Source organism: Dermochelys coriacea, chromosome 2 (genome assembly GCF_009764565.3).
Source record: "Dermochelys coriacea isolate rDerCor1 chromosome 2, rDerCor1.pri.v4, whole genome shotgun sequence".
NCBI lineage: Eukaryota > Metazoa > Chordata > Testudines > Dermochelyidae > Dermochelys > Dermochelys coriacea.
The window spans coordinates 62,500,110-62,523,871 of NC_050069.1; the positions used below are offsets into that span (position 1 = coordinate 62,500,110).

The 23,762-nt window shown below is 39.2% G+C and overlaps 1 protein-coding gene across 2 annotated transcripts; it reads left to right on the forward strand.

Moving 5' to 3' along the window:
• Positions 1–4,667: 4,667 nt before the first annotated feature.
• Positions 4,668–20,152, forward strand: TCF24 (transcription factor 24). Of its 2 annotated transcripts, XM_043507772.1 has the most exons (4): positions 4,668–5,076; positions 9,542–9,664; positions 10,988–11,394; positions 18,092–20,152. In XM_043507772.1, the coding sequence occupies exons 3-4, from the start codon at positions 11,014–11,016 to the stop codon at positions 18,203–18,205; spliced, it is 495 nt and encodes a 164-aa protein (XP_043363707.1). In that variant the 5' UTR covers positions 4,668–5,076; positions 9,542–9,664; positions 10,988–11,013; the 3' UTR covers positions 18,206–20,152. The 2 variants fall into 2 exon arrangements, with proteins under 2 accessions (XP_043363707.1, XP_038247889.1); XM_038391961.2 differs by lacking the exons at positions 4,668–5,076; positions 9,542–9,664 and having other exon boundaries at positions 10,920–11,394.
• The last annotated feature ends 3,610 nt before the right edge of the window (positions 20,153–23,762 follow it).

A 23,762-nucleotide genomic window follows, 5' to 3' on the forward strand; every position in this document is an offset into this window, starting at 1 on the left:
TTTTTACGTGGTAGCCACTGCTGTAAGAACTGTTTCTATTAGTCCTTTTTCTTACCAAAACACACTGTAGCTGAGGCTCCCCCTTTAAACCGCATGTTGTCATTTAAAATAGGTCCTGGGGAATTGGGGGAAGAGGAGGCGTGATTTACCAGCCCTTCCGAAAGAAGGTTGCAGTTACCTTAAATCTAAACCCTGAGCTGACAGGAGGAATATGCATTGAGCCAGGTCTGTCCTTACAAATTAGGATTCTCATGCCGGATGAAAACCTAAGCAGGATAAGGATCCGCTGTATTCTGCCCCTGATAGAGAAACAAGCCAGTGCTGGTTTCCCGAGTAACCCCTGCAGCGGCCAGGGTGGGCTGTCCAGCCAGGGGTCGATGCGCCCCCACTACCACCCCACTGGCGTGTGATCCATTCTGCAGTGAGCGCTAGGGCCACGTGGGCTTGCTGTGACTGACACCGTTTCTTCCCCAGCTGTTGTGGCAGGTTTCCTCTCCAGCCGCTGATTGCCAGGCGGCAATCGGGGAGTAGCAGTTTAGCCCAGGAACAGGGAGGCAGGAGTAGATTTAAAACCTGCACCCAGCCACAAACCAGCCAGAGGCCCCACAGGGACAAGAGTGGGAGGCGAGGGGCAACGCATCGGGTTGGTTCCATTCGGGTCCTCTCTGGGCAGCACCGGCAGCTGACGGGACCCCTGTAATCACCTCTTCTAGGTGTCAGAGTAGCAGCCGTGTTAGTCTGTATTCGCAAAAAGAAAAGGAGGACTTGTGGCACCTTAGAGACTAACAAATTTATTAGAGCATAAGCTTTCGTGAGCTTATGCATCCGATGAAGTGAGCTGTAGCTCACGAAAGCTTATGCTCTAATAAATTTGTTAGTCTCTAAGGTGCCACAAGTCCTCCTTTTCTTTTTTCTCTTCTAGGTGATCAACCAGTTGACCCACCGCGTGGGCAAAGGCCCCCTGTGCCTGCGGAGACATGGCAGCCTCTGCGAAATTTGCAACGTTTTATACAAATCAAATATTGGCGAATAACCTTGTTTTCCTGCCATCTCGGTTCACAAGAAGGGAGCAGGCAGGGAGCGCATGCATGTGGCATGATGAGCATCCCTGCCCTCAAGTCCAGCACGCTGGGCACTTCAGTGTAGGCTTGGAGACTGGCTGGGGTTTCGGATGGCCGCAGGCTGCAGCCTCTTACCGAAGGGATGAGTTTCTCACTTACAGGAGGAGTTTTGGGGGGGGTTGAGTTGGGTTGTTTTAATGTCTTTTTTTAGGGGATGGTGTCGGTCAAGAGTGGGGTCTGTAACTTTCAGTTATGTTACTGTAGACGGATATAAGACAATCTTCGACTGAATAAACTCCTTCTGCAAGAACAAAAATACTACCATAGAGATTCACGTACATACAAAATATGAATATTAATAATAAATAATTAATAACGGTTTTGTTGTGTTCTTCGTATTCCAAAACAGTCTCGTTTTTCTTACAACAGCCTGGAAAAGGTTACTATTTAATATTATTTCAGACTTGCACTAAGAGGGACTAGTGATGATCACTGATGAGCCAGGAGAACCTGCAGAGAAGTATTATATTTACCCGTGGTTGAAAAGAGTATATAAAATCTAAGACCAGATCATCACTTCATATAAATCGCCACAGCTCTGAAATAAATGGCTTTTTGACTATAGGCCACCTGAGGCTCTAGTCCAGCATACATAAGGAAATTATCACAAATGCTTTAACGATGCCTTCGTCTCTCTTCCTAGTAAATCACTTCAAATATGAAGATTTTATTTGCTTAATTTAAAAAGAATCATAAGGAAGTAATTACTACTAACCTCTCAATATTAGGAGTTCCCTTCACATGGTCCTTCACTAGGCATGGCTCTCAGTTTAGAGCATCTAGGACAAAAGGGAATGTAAAAATTTATCTTTTAGAGTCAAATATATTTGTCTTAAATTATTAGGACTATTTTTGAACGTTCTGTCTTAAATAACTTAATTAAAATGGACACGTCAGTTATATTAAAATAGACCACCCATTTTAACTAATGGACATCGGTGAAGGAGAAAAACAATTAACTGTACTTTGAAACATCTCAAACCCAGTTCTTGTTTTGATCAGTCTGAGTTTTCTCTTCATAACTTTGACCAGTAAATACTATTGTCCGGTAATTAATTTGCTGGCTCAAATTACATTGTGTAACAAGCACAAAATGTCATCTGTTTTATTCCTTTTACATGGTAGTAATATAATCTTGCTACCCAGCAAAATAGGTCTGTTCTAAACGTCTTGAAAGAGTCTCTTTGGATAATCAGTAATAAGAAAGCTTTAAATAAAATTAAATAAAGTGGTTCTGTTAGACAATGATTCCAGTGGAGAGAACATGATGGGAGTAAAATATTAGTTAATATCTTAGTAGTAGGAATACAACTATTTTCAGATCACTGTAAACCAATCCAGTTGTAGAGCGGATGGCAGCATCATTTTCAAACCGACAGCTGTCTTCCTATTTCTGGCCTTTGTTCTTGAAAGGTAGATCTGGAATACAGGTTGCTAGAATTCCTTGCGTTGTGCACCTTACACATCTCCGTCCCTCATCCTGTTCATGTAATGTCTAGCTTATTCTAAAGGAGTTGTATGACTATATCTTTTCATTTCTAATTAAAGAGCACCTCGCCAACATTATATATATAGCTTAAAACGGCTATCTCCATCTATTTTATTGGTTTGAGATTTGGGTTCTCATAAATACTGCAGGAGCCAAAGCCCCCGATGGAAATATTTGGCTTAGCCATTTTCCCAATACACCCCGTGAACCCTGTCCTCTAAATCATCCCTTTCTTCCCACTCCCTTCCTAATATTTCACATTATAGCCAAAGATTACGCTCTTAAATTTCTTGGCTTCAAAAGCTGTAACAAATCGTTCAGACTTTATTTTTCTAATAGGTCCAAGATTTGATTTATTGTGTCTATGTTATCACACAATCAAATTTCATTCAAAATGTTGTTCTGGGATTATTCTATATACTGCATATTTTTTTTGAATGTCTCTTCTTATTAATGTTACTAATATTTAATTACTAGCCATTAATTTTGAAATCAAATATTCGGTCTCACTGTCCCGTCACATTCTTTCTTTCTTTCTTTCTTTCTTTCTTTCAACTGTGGACAATTTTAATTCGATGATTTTTTTTCCCCCTCCTATACTGGGTATTTTGGAAGAGTCATGACCCTGTTTCCTTTGGGTTTATAATAGTAATATGAAAGGGGAAATAAAGCTTATTAAGAAAGATAGAGAGCTGTGACTTTTGCACTCCTTGGAAATGCAAGGGTCACATCTACCAAATTATAAAAAGAAACAGCAAGGGAGTGAAAAGAAAGAACTTGCTTATTAAAAGATTGTTTAACCTCCAAGCCCAACGTTTAAATTACTCCCCTCCAGCAAAACTGTTACTCTATCCTAACAAAAACAATATTTATAAAGAACAATTTCAGCATTTGCACCTAGAGACTATAGTCATTCCTTTCATTCGCACAGAGACTCCCAAGGCCAGACTTTCAATAGAAAGATGATTAATTCATTGGTCTCTGAACTATTTCCTTTTTCTTGCATGAGATTAAGTTTTTGTTAATGTTTTCTTGAGCGCCTCCATTCGCACTGTGCTCCGTATCTCCTGCTCAGACTTAGCCATCACTAGTTTTGAACCGTATGTATCAGCCCCGTTTCATTCCACGGAAAGCTCGCAACAAACTTTTAGTTCAAGAAGGACAATCTGGCAGAGGCATCATATTCTCGGTCCTGGTTAATAACTGCCAGGTTTGGAGAAAGAAGCCGTAATGACAATAGAATAGAAATTAAATACGCACCGGAAATGATCCGTCAGGGTGCGCTAATGACAAGCTGTGAAATCATACAGCTAAAACCGAAATAACCTAATGTTTTTAGTAGGATGTATCGGTACTAAGACCTGAACAAATCGCAGCTCTAATAAGGGAGTCTGTTTCCCTCTTCCCCCAAACCAGAATTTCATTAAGCTGCATTTCGAAATTATTGGAATGAAGCCCCTCAGAGCCCTGTTCTGTAATATTTCCTGTCAATTTCATTCCTTTAAAGCTGGATTTTGATTGATAGGCTCCCGGTAAAGAGCTTGTGCCGAGAGGTCTTAAACTTTGCTCTCTAATACAGGGCATGCGATGCAGTAAAGCAGAGGAGACGATTATTATTCATTGTTTCGCTTGTATTATTAACATTTGTTAACAGGAGGGGGTTGGGAGCCACGATCTCCGTGTTCATTTATGCTAATTGACAGGCCTGTTTCTTTTGTCAGCGGCGGCGGGAGCCCGGTGCTGGACGGTGCCACGGGAGTCCGAATCCCAGTGTAGTCACGGGAGAGAAGCTGCCCGGCGATCGGGGCTGTGGCTGGCTGCTCTCAGTGCCCCAGCTCAGAGCCGCGGTCTCCGCGGAGGAAGCGGAAAGGACCCCGTTTGCTTGCAGCAGCCGGTCTTAGCAGCTGCGCGGGGGCTCCAGGGTCCCCCCGCCACTGCAGCCCTGGAAGGAGTAAAGCAGCGCCAGACTTCCTGGGCCCAGATTTCCCCGGCTGGGAGCCAAACGGCCACGCGTTTCAGGTCCCGCTGACGTTCGTGGGTAGCTGTCCCCTGGCCTCTCTCTTTGCCCCGGGCGGGGAGCCGCCTGGGGTGTCGCCCGGGAGGAGGGTGTGACCCCGCCCCACTCCCTTGCCGCTGGACGGCAGCTTGATTAATGACTCTCCCGCCGTGGCGAAGTGGGCGGCCGCTCCCGTAAGCAGCCGGCTGCGGAGCGAAGGGGACTGGCGTTCAGGTGAGCTCGGGGTTCCCCACTGCAGACAGCCCGCCCCGTGCCTTATAAAAGGCTCTGCCGGCATCTGCCAGCGCGAGTGTGGGAGACGAGGGACAATGTGACCGCGGAAGCAGGGAGGCTGCAAGCTCCGCGCAGACTAGACAGAGCTCGGCTCCCAGTCCGGACTGGATCGGCGCCCGCCAGCCCTGCCTCCCTGCTCTGACCAGCTGCGCTCCGGGCAGCGCCAAGAGGAAAAAGTAAGTCACCCTTCAGCAGCGTGCTGAGATCTCCCTAGCACTGGCTCTGGAATCAAGCTCCACGAGGGGTGTTGGTTTAGGAATCCCAACTGTAATATTTTATACAACACAGAACATCCTGTTTCAATTACTAATACAGAAGAGTTAGACCTGACTTACCAGTAAGTCCCATTCAGACTTAATGTCTTGAGGCTTCCATCCTTGGGCTCGCCTCTGTTCCTGAGAGTCTGAAATAAAGAGAGGAAAACATTTTGTTTAAAGACAGGTTTCAGAGTAGCAGCCGTGTTAATGCATCCGATGAAGTGAGCTGTAGCTCACGAAAGCTTATGCTCTAATAAATTTGTTAGTCTCTAAGGTGCCACAAGTACTGCTTTTCTTTTTGTTTAAAGTTTCACTGCTGAGAATCCTGTATAGTAGAACCAGTGTAAGTTACAAAAGTAGCACAATTGCTATCAACTCTTTCTGTTTAGAGCAAGGGGGCAGAGACATGATCACGTGGGTCCAACAGAGGAAAAAAGGACATTTATAAAAGTTTTTGCTGGTCTCTTTTCCTTGACCGAACTAAAAATAAAAGCCAAGCTTTTCAAAAGAGAAAGTGGCATTCAGGGAAGCTGATCTATAAGTCCAATAAAAATATCACTCTCCATTTTGTTTTTATATAACACTTGATATTAAATTAAATAGACTTTGCGGCAGAGCCTTTCAATTGCTGGCTTCACGATTTAAAATCAAAATATTCCTTTAGAAAAAATCTTCCTAATTCATACACTGTATTGAAGTTTAACTTTAATCATTGTAAGTTCCATAGTATTTATTGTAGTAGAACAAATAAAATTCTACTAAATTGCACAATTTTTAGTAAAATCACACAATTTTTAGTCAATTTAAATATCCCCTCTTTAATATATACCTGATCCTTTGTTGACTAACAGACATGCCCTAGAAGGGGCAAGGCTGTTAGGCAAAAGTTTGTGGAGAGGTAGATAATGCAGATAAAGATCCCAAGTATTTAACATTTAATAGAATTACTCCTCAGTTCTTTACCATTTTTCAATTTTAAAAATCTCCTAAAGATTCAAATCAATGTCCAAAGCTAGAATAAAAAGGCCACAGCTATCCATCTAAGAGCTTGTTGCATGTACCACTTTTGAATGTTTATATGTAATTTTGTTTGTTGATGTACCAGAAACAAATGAAATCATTAGCATCTGAAAAAATCCCACAGGAAGGGAAGTTGTCAAAAGTAACCTTGTCTAAAATGTGGATTTAAACAGAAAATATTTGGTATGCAAAACTGGGACAAATCTATTTGCAAAGAGAGAAACATATTTTGAAAGGAAAGACTTGAGGTATAATGGTAACCCATTAGCCACAATTGGAATTCTTTTTGAAGACCTGTGATAAAGAAAAATATTTAAAAGGTAATATTTAGCCTCTTTCTGAAAGCATATATAATAAAGGCCATTGCTGTATATTCTACATAGATTTCTATTTAATTGTGTGTATTACTTTGTGCACACTTACATAATGTGCAAGACGTATGTGTATATATATATTTAAATTGACTAATATTAATATGCACATATATACACACGTCTTGCACAGTGTGTGTGTGTGTATATTAGTCAATTTAAATGTCATAATTTAACATCTCATTCAGACATACAAGTACTTAATGTTTCATTGTGTAAGATCAAAATATTTCCATTTAAATGGTCACAGACACATAAAATGGACATCATCAATTTAAAAAAATAACCTTCTGAAATTTTTGTACCTATTATTGTTGCAAATAACACCTGAAGATTGCTATAAATCAATTCCCAACATTTTATCTCCATATTTTTCCAGTAGGTTGACTCTGTACACTCATTTTTGCTGTTTTTCTTGTCAGTTAACTAGATAATCAGATTCCCTTGTTGTCTGAATATTTCTCTCACACAGGAACAAGGGAAAGAAAAATATTTTACAAACAAGAAAATATAGTTGTAAGACCACAAAAAATGGGCAGAGGGGCTTAGGGATGATGTAGTACCTGAAACTACTTTTAACTATTTTTTTTTTTTTGTAAATTGACTAGATTTCAAATTGATTATGTCCATGTAACATCATACGTTTAAAGCATATACAAGTAACACCTTAGACAATTAAAATAGAAAGATGTTTTTCTAATTTACTTTCACTATTTCATTTTCAGATTAGTCTGTACATGATGCTGTAATATTTGGGTGTGCAAATACCTGTATGGCAAGGGAATGTTTTATTTGTTTAAAACAAAAACAAAAAAGCTGTTTCCAGTGGTATTTTAAAAACAAATTAAATGGGAATTTTTTTCTAGCCATTGGCTTTATACATTTTTGTTTTCAAATAGACTATATTTTGTAACATGTCTCTTTAAGAGGCCCATTAAGGAAGTCCATATAGAAAATGTCGGGTGTGTAGAAAATGCAGGATTATCCCAAGTATGAAATTTGAGCACACACATTTGAACCACTTTGGAAACAATGAATCTATTGAGCAACACTTCATAACAAATACAGTCTAGCTCTGGGTTCAGAAAGCAGCTAACTCATTGATTATGGATGCTACCATAAACAAATACTTTTTATTTTTTGTATATTCCCATTTACACTTTTTTGGGTCTCAGGGTACCATGTTACATACTTGACCTAAAACCTAGAATCAGTGCACAGGTAAAATCTTGGCCCCATTGAAGTCAATGGGAGTTCTGCCATTGGTGCCAGTGGAGTCAGGATTTCATCCAACTTACTTTGTGGCGTGCTTCCCAACCGGGGGGTGGGGGAGAAGATTTTTATATATATATATATATATATATATATATATATATATATATATAAGGAAACTAGGTTTTTGGATATAAGTTACCAGGGTATAACTAAGCGCCGTTGTACTAGTATAACTCTGTCTGTGCTATGGGGTTGTACCGCTATGTCTGTTTCTAAACAGATATAGTTAAAGCATTATAAAAACTGTGTAGACCATCCTTTATTCATGTGCGTAGTCCAACTCAGGTTAAAGGGATTGTTTACATGTCTCAGTATTATTCATGTAAATAGGGTCTTCCAGTTATTGGGTCCTAAACACACACTATCCAATACACACTGAAGTAAATTGAAAGACTCCTATTATTTTAAAGGGGATCTGGATTGGATCCTAAATTAGAAATTCTATTGATAATGCATGAACCAGAAAAAAAATCCCTCTCCCTCTCCACCCTTAGAGTTTAATGACTCTGCAGTACCAACAGAGGTGAAAATAGCACAAACTGATTTTTATCACTAAAGTCAGCCAATCTGATTCTGAATACACAGCGGACAGATGGTTGAGAATGTCAGAAAAGTGACACAAAAATGACACAATTACTGAATTTTCAATTAAAAGAAAACAGAAAGAGTTAATTTAGGTATCAATCCTCAAGTCTTTACTTACAAAAAGTTCACAGGGACTACAGTGAGAGTTCTTACTTACATAATTAATATTTTATTTTCACAATGAAAGATCAACACATATAGGGAGATTTTCCTCTGAATTACAAGCACTCACAACACAAGGGAAAGTAGTTTGTAAATAATAATATCACACTCTAAACAAAAATGTAAGTGAACAAGTGTATTCAAACATATTATCTGATATATTCTTCTGAGCCAAACAAATTCCAAATCAATCACAGTAAAATAAACAAAATAACATTCATGTGTGCATCCATACACACCATCATCAAATTAGAGAGGACAATGTAAAAGAGCTGAACCATTTCCACTTCTTTCTTTTCTTCTCTCTGTCTCTTCCTCCCCATAGCCCTTTAGTCTTTGTTCACTATTCTCATCGCCATCCTATAATATGATGACTTCAATGGGACTTAAGAATATGCTTAAATGCAGGGGTGGCCAACCTGTGGCTCTGGAGCCACATGTGGCTCTTCAGAAGTTAATATGCGGCTCCTCGTATAGGCACCGACTCCGGGGCTGAAGCTACAGGTGCCAACTTTCCAATGTGCCAGGGGGTGCTCACTGCTCAACCCCTGGCTCCGCCACAGGCCCTGCCCCCATTCCACCCCTTCTTGCCCCCTCCCCTGAGCCTGCCATGCCCTCACTCCTCTTTCTCCAACATGGTGTCTCCTGCATGCCACGAAACAGCTGAGCAGGAGGTGGGGGGAGAGAGGGGAGGCGCTGATAGGCCGGGCTGGTGATGTATTACTGTGGCTCTTTGGCAATGTACATTGGTAATTTTTGGCTCCTTCTCAGGCTCAGGTTGGCCACCCCTGCTTAAATGCTTTGCAGAATCAGGGCATAAATAATATTCCGTATCCTATGAGTCTATTAGAAACCATCATTCATCTTGTACATTATATTTATTTTGTTTCCAGAACCTGATTACAATGTCTTTGGATTTAATTAATAGGTTTATTAACTTTTTGTTTGTGTGTTTGTTTTTGTTTACACAGGAGAGCACTAATGACAGCAGATCTCCAACTTGGGAGAAACCAGGCTCTGTCATATATGAAATATCTGGCATACATTCAGTAGTTTTGCCTGAGCAAAGGCTGCAGAATCAGGTCCTTCAGGAGGTATTATTTCACAGAGAGTGGTGAATTGGTGAAATGGACTGCCGGCTGAGATGGTGGAGTCAAGTATAGTAGTAATGTAGTGAAGCAAAACTTGGGTTACTATATGGGACTGAATAAATTAAAGGAATATTAGTCAGTTTTGTGATTGGGATTATCTGACAGTCCTTTCTGAAAGTCAGGAAGGAATTTTTCACTGATTGTTCTGAGCTTCTCTCCAAATGATTTTTGTTGTTGTTTTATGGCCTCTGGCACAAAGTAAAAAAAACCCCAAACTGAAATAAAATTTACATTTAAAAAAAATTAAATGTAGAGGGCAGAGCTATCATAATGATCCTTAAACCATTTCAGACATGAAAGGATTCATGGCCTGCTTCTGGTCTTACACAATAATGGGTCAAATTCTGCCCTCATATTAATTTGTTGCTTTCTGTCAGCTCTCCATCACTTCACTGAAGATAGAGTCTGACCCTAGGAGATTAGAAACTAGATTAGAAATGGGATCTTTCATGAGACATGTTTTTTAAATATCAAATAACAAAACAGAAATTATAAACAAAAACTAGTATGCAGTGTTGTTGTAGCCATGTCAGCATATTAAAGAGGCAAGATGGGTGAGGTAATATCTTTTATGGACCAACTTGTCTTGCTCACCAACAGAAGTTCGTCCAATAAAAGATATTACTTCACTCTCCTTGTCTCTCTAATATCCTGGGACGAACATGGCTACAATAACACTGCATACTAGAGCAGTGAGCCACAGTTCTGCAAGTAGGAATCCTGCTGTTTGCTCTAGCTGACAACTTTTGGGGTTTTTATTCTATTCCTTATACAACAACCAAGTGAACACCTTCCAATAGTGCAAGTGTCTTCTTTTTGTCTTCCCTTTCTCAGGGAGAAAATTGTGTGAGAATTTATATAATATATGATGTGTTAATATTAGCAAAGACAAGGTTGAAAAAGTGAACCTTCCAGTTGAATGGAAGGTGTTGAGGTTTTTGGTAGTTCTTAGATCCTGTGGAAGTTGTTTCCACAGTTTTGGACTGATTCCTAAGAAAGTTCTCTTGTACACATTCTTGCTGTAGACAGTTCCATTGTGCCAGAGGAATGAAGTTGTCATCATCCACAGTTCTTGTCCCAGCATATTAGATGGCTTACATTACACTTGAGTACATGCATGTGGATTTGGGACAGAAAGACCTTCTTCACTTGCAGTGCAAAGCCTATTTGCTCTCTTGCTGAGGTTTTTGAGCTTCACCATGGGTTTGCAGCACTGCTACTGTTGCAGGGGTTGGATGGTTTCAGAGCTGTTCTTCTTGATTACAGGTCCCTGTCCACCTGGGAAGTCACCAATGGACTGTAGAAATGTATCTGAGAACAGCAAGGAGATCTCCAGCTCTTGTTTGGAGCCTGATTCACTGCTGGCCCCAGCATCTGGCAGTGATTCTTGCTCCTCCTCCTCAGCCGGACGAGTTGGGGCAACTGCTGGGAGACCAGCAGCTGCAAATGCTGCCCGGGAGCGTAGCCGAGTGCAGACCCTTCGCCATGCCTTCCTGGAGCTGCAGAGGACCCTCCCTGCTGTGCCACCTGACACCAAGCTCTCCAAGTTGGATGTGCTGCTCCTAGCCACCACCTATATTGCACACCTCACCCGTAGCCTACAGGATGAGGAAGAGTTGCCTGGGGAGGGTTTGGGCACCCTGAGAGGGGATGGCTACCTGCACCCCGTCAAGGTAAGGCAGCTGAGGGACAGCTAGAATCTTCGTATTTATCCTGCTAAATCAAAAATAGTGTCTAATATGAGTAGTTCCAGTATTTCCCATCACCACAATCTTTAGGCACCAAGGACCAAATCTTTGACAGTATTTAGGTGCCAAACTCCCACTAATTTCAATGATCCTGATCCAAAACACATTGGAGTTAATGAGAGTCCTTGCACTAACTTCAATGGGCTTTGGCTCAGGCTTTAAAATACAAAAGCACAAGCTCTCTAACATAGTTAAAGCTGGCACAATTGAATGAAATGGGCAGCAGTAGAACACTGGGGCCTAGTGCAAAGGCTCACTGTTAAGGTAGTAATGGAAGCCCACAGTATGGATCACAAAATCCTTTAGTACCAGGTCTAATGACTATACCTGGGGATGAGATGATCCACTGTTCTACAACAATTATTCCAAACAGTACAGTGCTTGGCGCTATAAGTAGGGTTGTTTTCTTTCTCTCACTGATCCAGTCGCAGTTTTAGGTCAAGATGTTAGGTGGGGCACTAAATTCTTCTTGGCTGCATATGCATTCATTATATAAGGGCACTTTACAGTCTCTTTGTTAAGCATTCACTCTAGTTTTTACCATACTGTTAGTTCTCCTTCAGAAAAACTTGTGAGGATGCAGAGTGGAGAAAAGCATGATCACGAAGGAGTAGTTTGGGATAAAAATGTTCTCAAATGCACTAGACAGATGAATTTATGTATCTTCAGTTATTTTCCTTCAACTCTAATTTCATGCCTTTTGGGGTTTTTTTAAAGAATACTTTGGGTTTTTTTACATGTAAGATTCTGGTGAGTTCAGGATGATTCAATTAGGACTAATCTTGAAATGTTCTCTGATTTCCCACAAGTTCCTTGAATATTAGTTCCCAAGACAATGAAGGAGAGTTCATTGTTAATAATACTGAAACTGTAATTGTTCATACTTTAAAAGTAAATGTACATTTTCAGAGATGTAGGTTACTGGTTCAAATGGCATTATAAGCACAAGAGATTCACTTAAATCAGCTAGAAAAAGTAGAGACTTCTAAAGAAAAACAAAACATCTAATATTTCATCTATTAAATCAAGTTTTAACTTGAAGTTATATTTCATGGAATAGTTAATATTTGTTATGTATTTTACGACAGATTCTGCCCCTTACTGATATAACTCACCCCACTAACTTCAATGGAACTAGCTGACTGAGCGCAGTGAGCAGGATTGGCCCTTGTAATATTTGGAAACCATTAAAAAAAGACAGAAGCCAGGGAAGTATTAAATTAATATGGGCAGTCAAAGTATGCAGATGCACAATTCTCTGGCTACTATAATAAACTGAATAGTTGGCTCATTTTGCAATTATCTTTAGGTATGATAAAGCACAGGTTGAATTTAAAATACTAGCAGGCAAGTTAATATTTCTAATTCTCTCAATAGTAATTTTGTTTTTAAATTGATGTTGGTAATACAAAAAAGTATGTTGTGGTCAAATCACAGTATTCACTTTTAATAAAGTTATAGATGTGAACATTTGAGATTATGAAATCTACAGTTACAATACACAAGCCTAACAATTATGAAAGTTAAAATAAAAATGCAAATACAATTTATATATACTGAACAAGAAACATGATTACATTTAAATATACTAACATAGATAATTTTCAGATACCTTAATAGATAGCGATCCATTTCACATCTCATAATATCAGATTTGTTGTAATAAAAATGTTGAGGCAGATATTTTATTGCCTTTCAAAGTGAGCCAAATATCCTTGTTTTTATTTTATAATTTTAAAATTAATAGACAATTGCAGGCCTGGCTTAACATAAGTAATTAAACTAGAATTCTTTGCGGGGGTCAACAAGCATGTGTACCAAGGGGATCCAGTGGATATAGCGTACTTAGATTTTCAGAAAGCCTTTGACAAGGTCCCTCGCCAAAGGCTCTTACGCAAAGTAAGCTGCCACGGGATAAGAGGGAATGTGCTCTCATGGATTGGTAACTGTTTAAAAGATAGGAAACAAAGGGTAGGTATAAATGGTCAGTTTTCCGAATGGAGAGAGGTAAATAGTGGTGTCCCCCAGGGGTCCGTTCTGGGACCAGTCCTATTCAACATATTCATAAATGATCTGGAAAAAGGGGTAAACAGTGAGGTGGCAAAATTTGCAGATAACTATTTTTAGTAATTTTGTATTAAGACCGAGGCAGACTGCGAAGAGCTACAAAGCATCTCTCAAAACTGGGTGACTGGGCAACAAAATGGCAGATGAAATTTAATGCTGATAAATGCAAAGTAATGCATATTGGAAACCATAATCCCAACTATACATATAAAATGATAGGGTCTAAATTAGCTGTTACCACTCAAGAAAGAGATTTTGGAGTCATTGTGGATAGTTCTCTGAAAACCTCCACTCAATGTGCAGTGGCAGTCAAAAAAGTGAACAGAATGCAGGGAATAATTAAGAAAGGGATATATGATGGGACAGAAAATATCCATATAAATTGGATGCCTCCATATAAATCCATGGTACGCCTACATATTGAATACTGTGTGCAGATATGGTCACTCCATCTCAAAAAAGATATATTGGGAATTGGAAAAGGTTCAGAAAAGGGCAACAAAAATGATTAGGTATGGAACTGCTTCTGTATGAGGAGAGATTAATAAGACTGGGACTTTTCAGCTTGGAAAAGAGATGGTTAAGGGGAGTTATGATTGAGGTCTATAAAATCATGACTGGTATAGAAAAAGTATATAAGGAAGTGTTGTTTACTACTTCTCATAACATGAGAACTAGGGCTCACCACTGAAATTAATAGGTAGCAGGTTTAAAATAAATAAAAGGAAGTATTTCTTCACACAACGCACAGTCAACCTGTGGAACTCCTTGCCAGGGGATGTTGTGAAGGCCAAGACCAAAACAGGGTTTAAAACTAGAACTAGATAGATTCATGGAGGATAGGTCCACTAATGGCTATTAGCCAGGATAGGCAGGAATGGTGTTCCTAGACTCTGTTTGCCAGAAGCTGGGAATGAGTGACAGGGGATGGATCACTTGATGATTACCTGTTCTGTTCATTCCCTCTGGGGCACCTGGTACTGGCCACTGTCTGAAGATAGGCCATTAGGCTAGATGGACCTTTGGTCTGACCCAGTAGAGCCATTCTTATGGGTAAATCCTCATCTCTTGGAAGTCAGGATTAGGAAGGGAAATAAATTAGCAGGTTAAAACCAAAATGTCTGTGGTAACTAAAATAGGGAAATGAGTCCATAAGCTAAAAACCAAAATGTCTGAACTAACTACAATAAGGGGAAACACCCTAAAAATTTTACAATAAACAAAATAAGCCTAAAACATAAAATAAGTTAAAGAGTAAGTCACATATGAACACTGTGTGAACAAAGCATGCTGTAAAAAAATTGGTTCCTATGAAATAACTAAGCCAATCCCAAAACATGTAATGCAATGTATAGTAAATGCAATGTAGTGTGTGTGTGTGTGTGTATATATATATGTTTTCTGTATAACTTTGAATGTGTGGTACACCCTAATCAACTCAGCAAAGTTTTGCTGTATGCCAAATAAAAAATACCTAAGTAACAAAATCTAAAGTCAAAGTATGTTCTTAAAAAGTCAAGCAAAAAACGGTCTTAAAAAAATCCTAACATAGGGGTTCCATGACTAAGATTCCAAATTCCATTCATTTCGAGCAGGTAACTTAGTTTATTATACATTTAGCTTCACTCTCAAGGATTGCAACCCAGCAGTTTAGCAATGGCATTGAAAGGATTTCAATTTGAGGTTTCCAGGGCACTGGATGAGTGGGTTAGATTTAAATGGACTTCACAGGAAAGTTACAGGGGGAGACTGGAACTGGGTGGAAAATGAGCTCCAGAAAACAGTATTAGACAAATGCAAGAAAAAATCCATGTTACTAAAATATAGTATAAAATTCTCTCCTAAAAAAATTCAGTAACATAAAAAAATTAAAATATACTTTTAATATCTATGGAAAAAAATGCTTGGTAGAGCACAGCAAAGGTCTGTTAAATGCCACTAACATTTAAAAAATAAAACCCAGGGGCAATCATAAAAAAATAATTGCAGCTAAAAATATGTGCAAAAAAGTACAAAAATAAGCTCAAAGCTACCAAAAACACTGGATAAAAATGTCACTTAATTTTTTTTTTAAAAAGTAAAACATTAAAGCATTTATGCAAAAGTTAAAAACTTTACAAAGTGCTAAAAATATCAAGCAAGTTAGTATAATGAAGTATTAAACATTAATAGTAAATTTAAAAATTGCTTAATTTAATAATAAAACATGGTTGCCACAGTACAACTCAGTGCATTCTTGCCTGGTTAAACCGTCATAGTCAAACAAAGTATGCAAGGAAAGGTTAGATGGTAATAACTACCACCACTATGCTTTTGTCTCCAAAAACCTTTACAGACATTTAAAAAAAAAAAAAGTTTTCCTCCGAAAATGGTCTGTAAATAATCAATTGTAAATAACTGCTGTAAAAAAAAAAAAAACACACCACTACTTCAAATGATATAATTATAAACAATTTAGTCAAAATCACTAAGAAAAAAGTGATTCCATTTAAACTTAACTGCCTCTAAATGTACAACTGAAAAATATAATCTGGCTATAGTTATCTAAAAAATAATTTAAGCAACACCAGAGGTATTAAGCAAAATATTTAAAGTAAATGTAAAATACATTTTTGTAATTATGCAAGGATTTAAAAACCTAAACACTCCTGGATTGTAAAACACCATGTGGTATGTTTATAATTAATTAGCTTTTAAAAAATTCCACCAAAAATCCATTTAAATCTTTCATTCAAAGTTGCAAAAACTAAGCAAAACACTTTTTAAGCAGTTGCCTATGTTTCCTGGCAATCTTTGCTGAATTCCCCCTCCCCTCCCCAGCCAAACACAAATAGCTAGTTTTATCTGGCTTTATTACCTCAATGTTTTTATAAAATTCAACATCTTTTTACATAAAAACTAAAAAACATAATATATATCAAAAACCAAATATAGAAAAAAAAACCCTCAATTCTTTTATAATAAAACAGCAACTACAAAAGCCGCAGAAAAATAAATTTTAAAAAACAATGCACCTCTACAATAACAGCGGGGAGCAGGGGAAGGGGGCTGCCACAAAAGTAGCAATATTAAAAACATTAAGCCATAAGGTGGCTATAAATAAATAAATAAACAACAATTGTATCTAATTCCCCTGAACTGCTTTGAAATCTCAACCACTAACTTTTATTAAAAAATATGAAATAGAAAAATAGGTTCCATTTATGTGACAATGGTAACTCAATTTTGAAGATGAAAATACACAAATTTTTAAATTGGAAGATAATAGTTAATTGCTCTGCACTACTTTGAAATTTCAATCAGTATGTCTGATATTACAAAAACAGGACATAGTCGTATCATATATGTGACAATAAAAATTCAGTGTTGGATTTAAGCCGAGAGTGCTACTCTTATACTAGAACTCCTCAATGAAATTGTGCCTATATATATCCATGTTTGTTTACTTGTCACTCTTATTTTAGTGATATTATGGAGTTGCTAGTAGCAACTCTATAGTTAAACCTGAGTTTTCTTGATGGGTTCTGATGCCATTATAAACCATGGGTGATATCCTGGCCTACTGAAGTCAACCTCATGAGATTGGCGCTGAAGGTACATATCTACTCTGAAAAATGTCACTCTACAAATAGCATTGTGGGGTGCCGTATTTATTGTGTCTCAGCTATTTCTATATAAAATGTATAGAAAAGGTTGGCTTTTCTAATTCCCAGCCCTACAGAATCAACCCAGAATCTGAAAGTCAAGCTGAGTTCTTTCCTTCTCATGCATCCTAAATACTACCCTCATTTGTATCTATGTAATTCTGATACCTGAAGTTGTGCCCTCAATGCCAACTGTACAACCACAGTGCTGTCAGTAGATTTGTACAGTGTAAATTATTTGCCTTGTAATTGGAAATAAGTAAACTGTTCTGATAATGAAGAAGGAATATATTCTGGCTTCCTCTCCTAGATCTGTGTTGGATCTGAAAGAGACATCAGAAATAAAAAATCATAAGTGATCAGATATGATTCTGATAGAGAGCAGATATATTGAGTTAAGTGCCATTGTTATGTAGTCAGTTTTCAGGCTCTGATACAGCAATTGATAGCACGTGGAAAAACTGAAATCAATTGGGTTCTTCATAGATGCAGCAATCCACCCAAACACTAGGATGACGGCCTAAGTGATTTGTCACCACAAACTCAAAATAGAATTCCTGTTGCCATACACAGGAACGTTCTGTTTTTACCTAATATGCAGCTACAACATCTATTTATATTCTGCATGTGAATACAATTTACCATGTTTTTTCTGTTCGTTCATGGGGATTTTCAGTAACTCTACTTTATACAATATTTCATTAAACAGTTTTCAATAATTTGATTCATTATTATTTGAGCATTGACACAAAAATCAAACATTTTTTGAGATAACCATAGATTTTTGCATCTTATTTTATTGTGACTTCATTACTATTTGAAGTTTTGCATTCATTTATATTTCAGAAATCATATCACATGTTTTAGAGAGACTCAGTTTTTGGACACCTTGTTTGTATCCTGTCTTTCAGAAATGGCCAATGCGATCCAGGTTATATATTGGAGCTACAGGACAGTTTTTGAATCACTCTGTGCAAGCAGAAAATGCAAACCAAGGAGAAACATCAACAAATTCACAAAGCTAATCTACACCTTGTCCTTTTTGAAAATTATTATATTTATTACACCAGATATATTTAAGTTAAAACACATTTTCAAACAAACTATAATTTGATATATTGTTAATGGATGAGAGAGAACTGATTCTTAAATGTATGTAAAACCACATCAAGTAAATGTGAAATTTAATTTGTCCCTAGCAGTGGTGGAAATTGGTGATGTCCAAAATGGGTGGACAAAACTGAGACAACTGCACTCAGAGCTAACTTAAAGCAGCAGGCAGTGCAGTGATACAGTACTCTTGATGAATCAATACAGAGTAGGTACTGTACAATACCCAGAACGAAGGATTCACAGAATATGTTATATAGGAACAAATGCAATATAAACCATGTACAGTGCAATGCAAGTTTCAACTAAAAAGCAAACAAGGCTGTCTAAAGAAATACAAACAAGACCAAAGAGATGTACACTTTCTACACTGTGGATGAAATCCTGGTTCCACTGAAGTCAATGGCAGAACTCCCAATGACTTCCATACGGTCAGGATTTCACCCTAATAATCTAAGATGACCTTAAATTTCTGAATTTTCTCTGAAAATGTGAATGTAAGTTCATTGTCAAGTGAAAGGTGTCCTGTAATCCCCCGTCTCCCCAACAGAAACAAATGCAAACTGCTTTGTAGATTAAATGTAGCAGTAATATATGTTTACAATATAAATTAAATATTGCTTGTATTGGTCTATATTATAGTGTTACATGGTTTGAAATGTACAAAATGTGTTTGGGGATTAATTCAAAGGTATAACTTGTTTGCTTATATAGCAGGAATTATTTACATTGTCTTTAAGGAATGTGATGTATTCAAGAAAACTGAGACTTTATGTTAGGCTGATTCACTACACCCGGTTCAGTTAAAACATTTGCTGTAAATAGGCAACAGTATCTGAAATTAAATACATAGTGAGATATCATTCAATAGTTTCCATTATGTAAAACTTTGTATATGATTTACACAGTTTACTGTTGATGCTAAAACTAACATTTTATTAAATACTCTTAATTAGAAACTTCTACATAAATTCAGCTGGGCTGCAAATTAATTTTTTAAAATCTGCATCAGCTTAATTTCCGATTGCACAAGAAACAATAAACTTTTATAATAATAATAATACTTTGCACCTTTATAGTAACTTCCATCTGAGGCTGTCTTAATGATTTAGGCCTCACAATTCCATTTCACAGATTAAAATTAAGCATTGAAGGATCAAGTTTTGTAAAAGTGCCCACTAATTTTGGTGCTTCAATTTTTGTGTGTCCCATTTAGGACACTTATGGTCTCACTTTCAGAGGTGATAAGTATTTCAGTGGGAGCTAAGAATGCTCAGCCCCTCAGAAATTTAGGTCCTAGGTGTCATCCAGAATCAGAGTGGACATCCAAAATCAGTAGATAAATCTGTAATAGTGGCCTAAGGGAGTTGCCCAATGTCATATAGGAAGCATGCAGCAAACCAGGAACAGAACACAGGTCTCTTGATTCCCAGTCCTGTGCTTTAACTACAAGATCCCTGTTTTCCTTTAAAATATTTTGTTACAAAAATATTTTTCAAATGTGTATAATTTAAAGATGGTGTATTAAGAAATTAATAACTACTGAACTTGACTGACAATATAACAAAGGTGAGAATTTCTCTGACAGACAGAACGTTCTTCCAATAAAACTCCTGAAAAATGGCATTTCTCTCAGATTCAAGATCTCTCTGAGACCTGTAATTCTTCTTGCACTGATAAGAAAAAATAGTGAAACTTCTCCCCAAGATGCATAACAATACTAATGATAGCACCCTTTACAAGCATTAACCCTCACAAAACTCCCATCAGATAGGAAAGTATTATTCTTATTTATTTGTATTACCAGTGCCTAGGAACCCTAGACATGGACCAAGACCCCAGTATGCTAGGCTCTCAACAAACAGAAAAGATAATAAAAAGAAAAGGAGTACTTGTGGCACCTTAGAGACTAACAAATTTATTAGAGCATAAGCTTTCGTGAGCTACAACTCACTTCATTGGATGCATTTGGTGGAAAAAACAGAGGAGAGATTTATATACACACACACAGAGAACATGAAACAATGGGTTTATCATACACACTGTAAGGAGAGTGATCACTTAAGATAAGCCATCACCAGCAGCAGGGGGGGGAAAGGAGGAAAACCTTTCATGGTGACAAGCAAGGTAGGCTAATTCCAGCAGTTAACAAGAATATCAGAGGAACGGGGGGGGGGGGGGGTGGGGGGGGAGGGAGAAATACCATGGGGAAATAGTTTTACTTTGTGTAATGACTCATCCATTCCCAGTCTCTATTCAAGCCTAAGTTAATTGTATCCAGTTTGCAAATTAATTCCAATTCAGCAGTCTCTCGTTGGAGTCTGTTTTTGAAGCTTTTTTGTTGAAGTATAGCCACTCTTAGGTCTGTGATCGAGTGACCAGAGAGATTGAAGTGTTCTCCAACTGGTTTTTGAATGTTATAATTCTTGACGTCTGATTTGTGTCCATTCGTGACAATGTATACCTTCAAATCAGCGGTACTGCAATGGGTACCCGCATGGCCCCACAGTATGCCAACATTTTTATGGCTGACTTAGAACAACGCTTCCTCAGCTCTCGTCCCCTAATGCCCCTACTCTACTTGCGCTACATTGATGACATCTTCATCATCTGGACCCATGGAAAAGAAGCTCTTGAGGAATTCCACCATGATTTCAACAATTTCCATCCCACCATCAACCTCAGCCTGGATCAGTCCACACAAGAGATCCACTTCCTGGACACTACGGTGCTAATAAGCGATGGTCACATAAACACCACCCTATATCGGAAACCTACTGACCGCTATTCCTACCTACATGCCTCTAGCTTTCATCCAGATCATACCACTCGATCCATTGTCTACAGCCAAGCACTACGATATAACCGCATTTGCTCCAACCCCTCAGACAGAGACAAACACCTACAAGATCTCTATCATGCATTCCTACAACTACAATACCCACCTGCTGAAGAGAAGAAACAGATTGACAGAGCCAGAAGAGTACCCAGAAGTCACCTACTACAGGACAGGCCCAACAAAGAAAACAACAGAACGCCATTAGCCATCACCTTCAGCCCCCAACTAAAACCTCTCCAACGCATCATCAAGGATCTACAACCTATCCTGAAGGACGACCCATCGCTCTCACAGATCTTGGGAGACAGACCAGTCCTTGCTTACAGACAGCCCCCCAATCTGAAGCAAATACTCACCAGCAACCACACACCACACAACAGAACCACTAACCCAGGAACCTATCCTTGCAACAAAGCCCGTTGCCAACTCTGTCCACATATCTATTCAGGGGATACCATCATAGGGCCTAATCACATCAGCCACACTATCAGAGGCTCGTTCACCTGCGCATCTACCAATGTGATATATGCCATCATGTGCCAGCAATGCCCCTCTGCCATGTACATTGGCCAAACTGGACAGTCTCTACGTAAAAGAATGAATGGAAACAAATCAGACGTCAAGAATTATAACATTCAAAAACCAGTTGGAGAACACTTCAATCTCTCTGGTCACTCGATCACAGACCTAAGAGTGGCTATACAAGTGGGCAATGGAGGCAGGCATCATGGGCCAATCAGAGGCAGAAGTCGACCTTTTGATAATGAATGAGAGATGAGAGGCAGGGTAGGACTAGGTCATGAAGGGTTTTGAAGGTGAGGGAAGTAGTTTACGTTTGATGCAGTAGAGACGAGGGAGCCAGCGGAACGATGCAAGAGAGGAGTGATGTGGTAAAAGCAAAGGGCTAGGAAAATGATCTTTGCAGCAGCATTCTGAATGGAAATGAGTGGGGCATGTTTGAATTTGTCAAGGCTAAAGAAAAAGATGCTGCAGTAATTGAAACATGAGACAATGAGAGTTTTAGCTGTGATGGATAGGAAACAGTGTATATTAAAGTTGTTATGCAGAAAGAATCAGCAAGATTTAGATACACCCTGGATGTGAACAGACACAAAAAGAATGAAGCGACTTGCCCAGGGCCACAAAACAAATAAGTGACAGAGTTGAGAAGTGGAGGAGCTCTTGGCTCCTAGTCCTATATTTACTCCTCTATAGTAAATTGCCCTTCCAGAGTATGTTACTGTTTTTATAGAAAGTTTATTTCCAACATGCTTTGTGATAAAATACGTGTATATATTCATACAGTAGAAGTTTATTTTATCAATTTTCATCATGCAAAAGGTTAAAAAAGTGAAGTGCCACAGATTCTGTACCAGGAGTGGTGGTTTTTAATATATTAATGATCTGGAAGAGGGATTGAGAATTAAAATGATAAAATTTGCAGATGACACAAAATTAGTTAGGTTGGTTAAGTCTGTAGAACAGTGTTTTTCAAAGTCCGGATCGCGACCCAGTACTGAATCGCGGCATGTAAGGCACTTGTAAGCCTGTAAGACCTTGCTCAGCAACCCAGCAGTTCTGGTCAGCACTGCCAACCGGACATTAAAAGTCCCATTTGCAGTGCTGCTAAGGTAGGCTAGCGCTTACCTTCTTCAAACACCACACTGCACCCTGGAAGTGGCCAGCAGCAGGTCCGGCTTCTAGGAAGGGGGGCTACCAGGCCACCCGCCCCAAGCACCAGCTTCACACTCCTGGCCAATGGGAGCTGGTGGGGGGCGGTGCCTGTAGGCAAGAGCCACGCGAAGCCGCTTGCATGCCTCTGCCTAGGAGCCAGACCTGCTGCTGGCCACTTTTGGGGCACAGTGCGGTCTATGGTGCCAGGATAGGCAGGAAGCCTGCCTCTGCACCCTGGCTGCGCTGCTGATTGGGAGCTGCTGCAGATAAATCTGCACCCCCATCCCCTGCCCCAGCCCTGAGCTGCCCCCAAACCCCTCATCCCCAGCCCCACCCCAGAGCCTGCACCCCAATCCCCTCCCCCAGCCCAGAGCCCCCTCCCAGACCCTGAACCCCTTATTCCTGGCCTCACCCTACAGCCCTCACCCCCACCCTCTGCCCCAGCCCTGAGCTCCTCCCACACCCCAAACCGCTCTGCCCCAGCTCCATTGGGTTGTGGGCATCAACAATTTTCTTCAACTGAGTCCCCAGAAAAGAAGTTTGAAAACCACTGCTGTATTTTTGTGAGGAACTTGTGAGGAACTTCAAAAGTACCTAACCAAACCAGTCAAATGGGTAACAAAATGACATGAAATTCTATATTCAAAAAATGCAAAGGAGTATCCACTGAAGGAAATGATTTGAAATTCTCACACACCTTATGGGGGTTTAAATTAATGCCATCAGTTAAGGGAAAAAAAGACCTATGGTGAAATCTTGGCTCCACCGAAATCAATGGCAAAATTCCCCTTGACTTCAGTGGAGCCAGGATTTCATCCCTGGGCATCGTTGTGAAGAGTTCAAGGAGAATCTCTGCTCAATGTGCAGCAGAGGTTAAAAAAAGGAAACAAAACATGAGGATCTATAAGGGGTGGGCTGGGGAATAATATGTAGGCCACTCCCCCCGAGGCTTTTGGGGG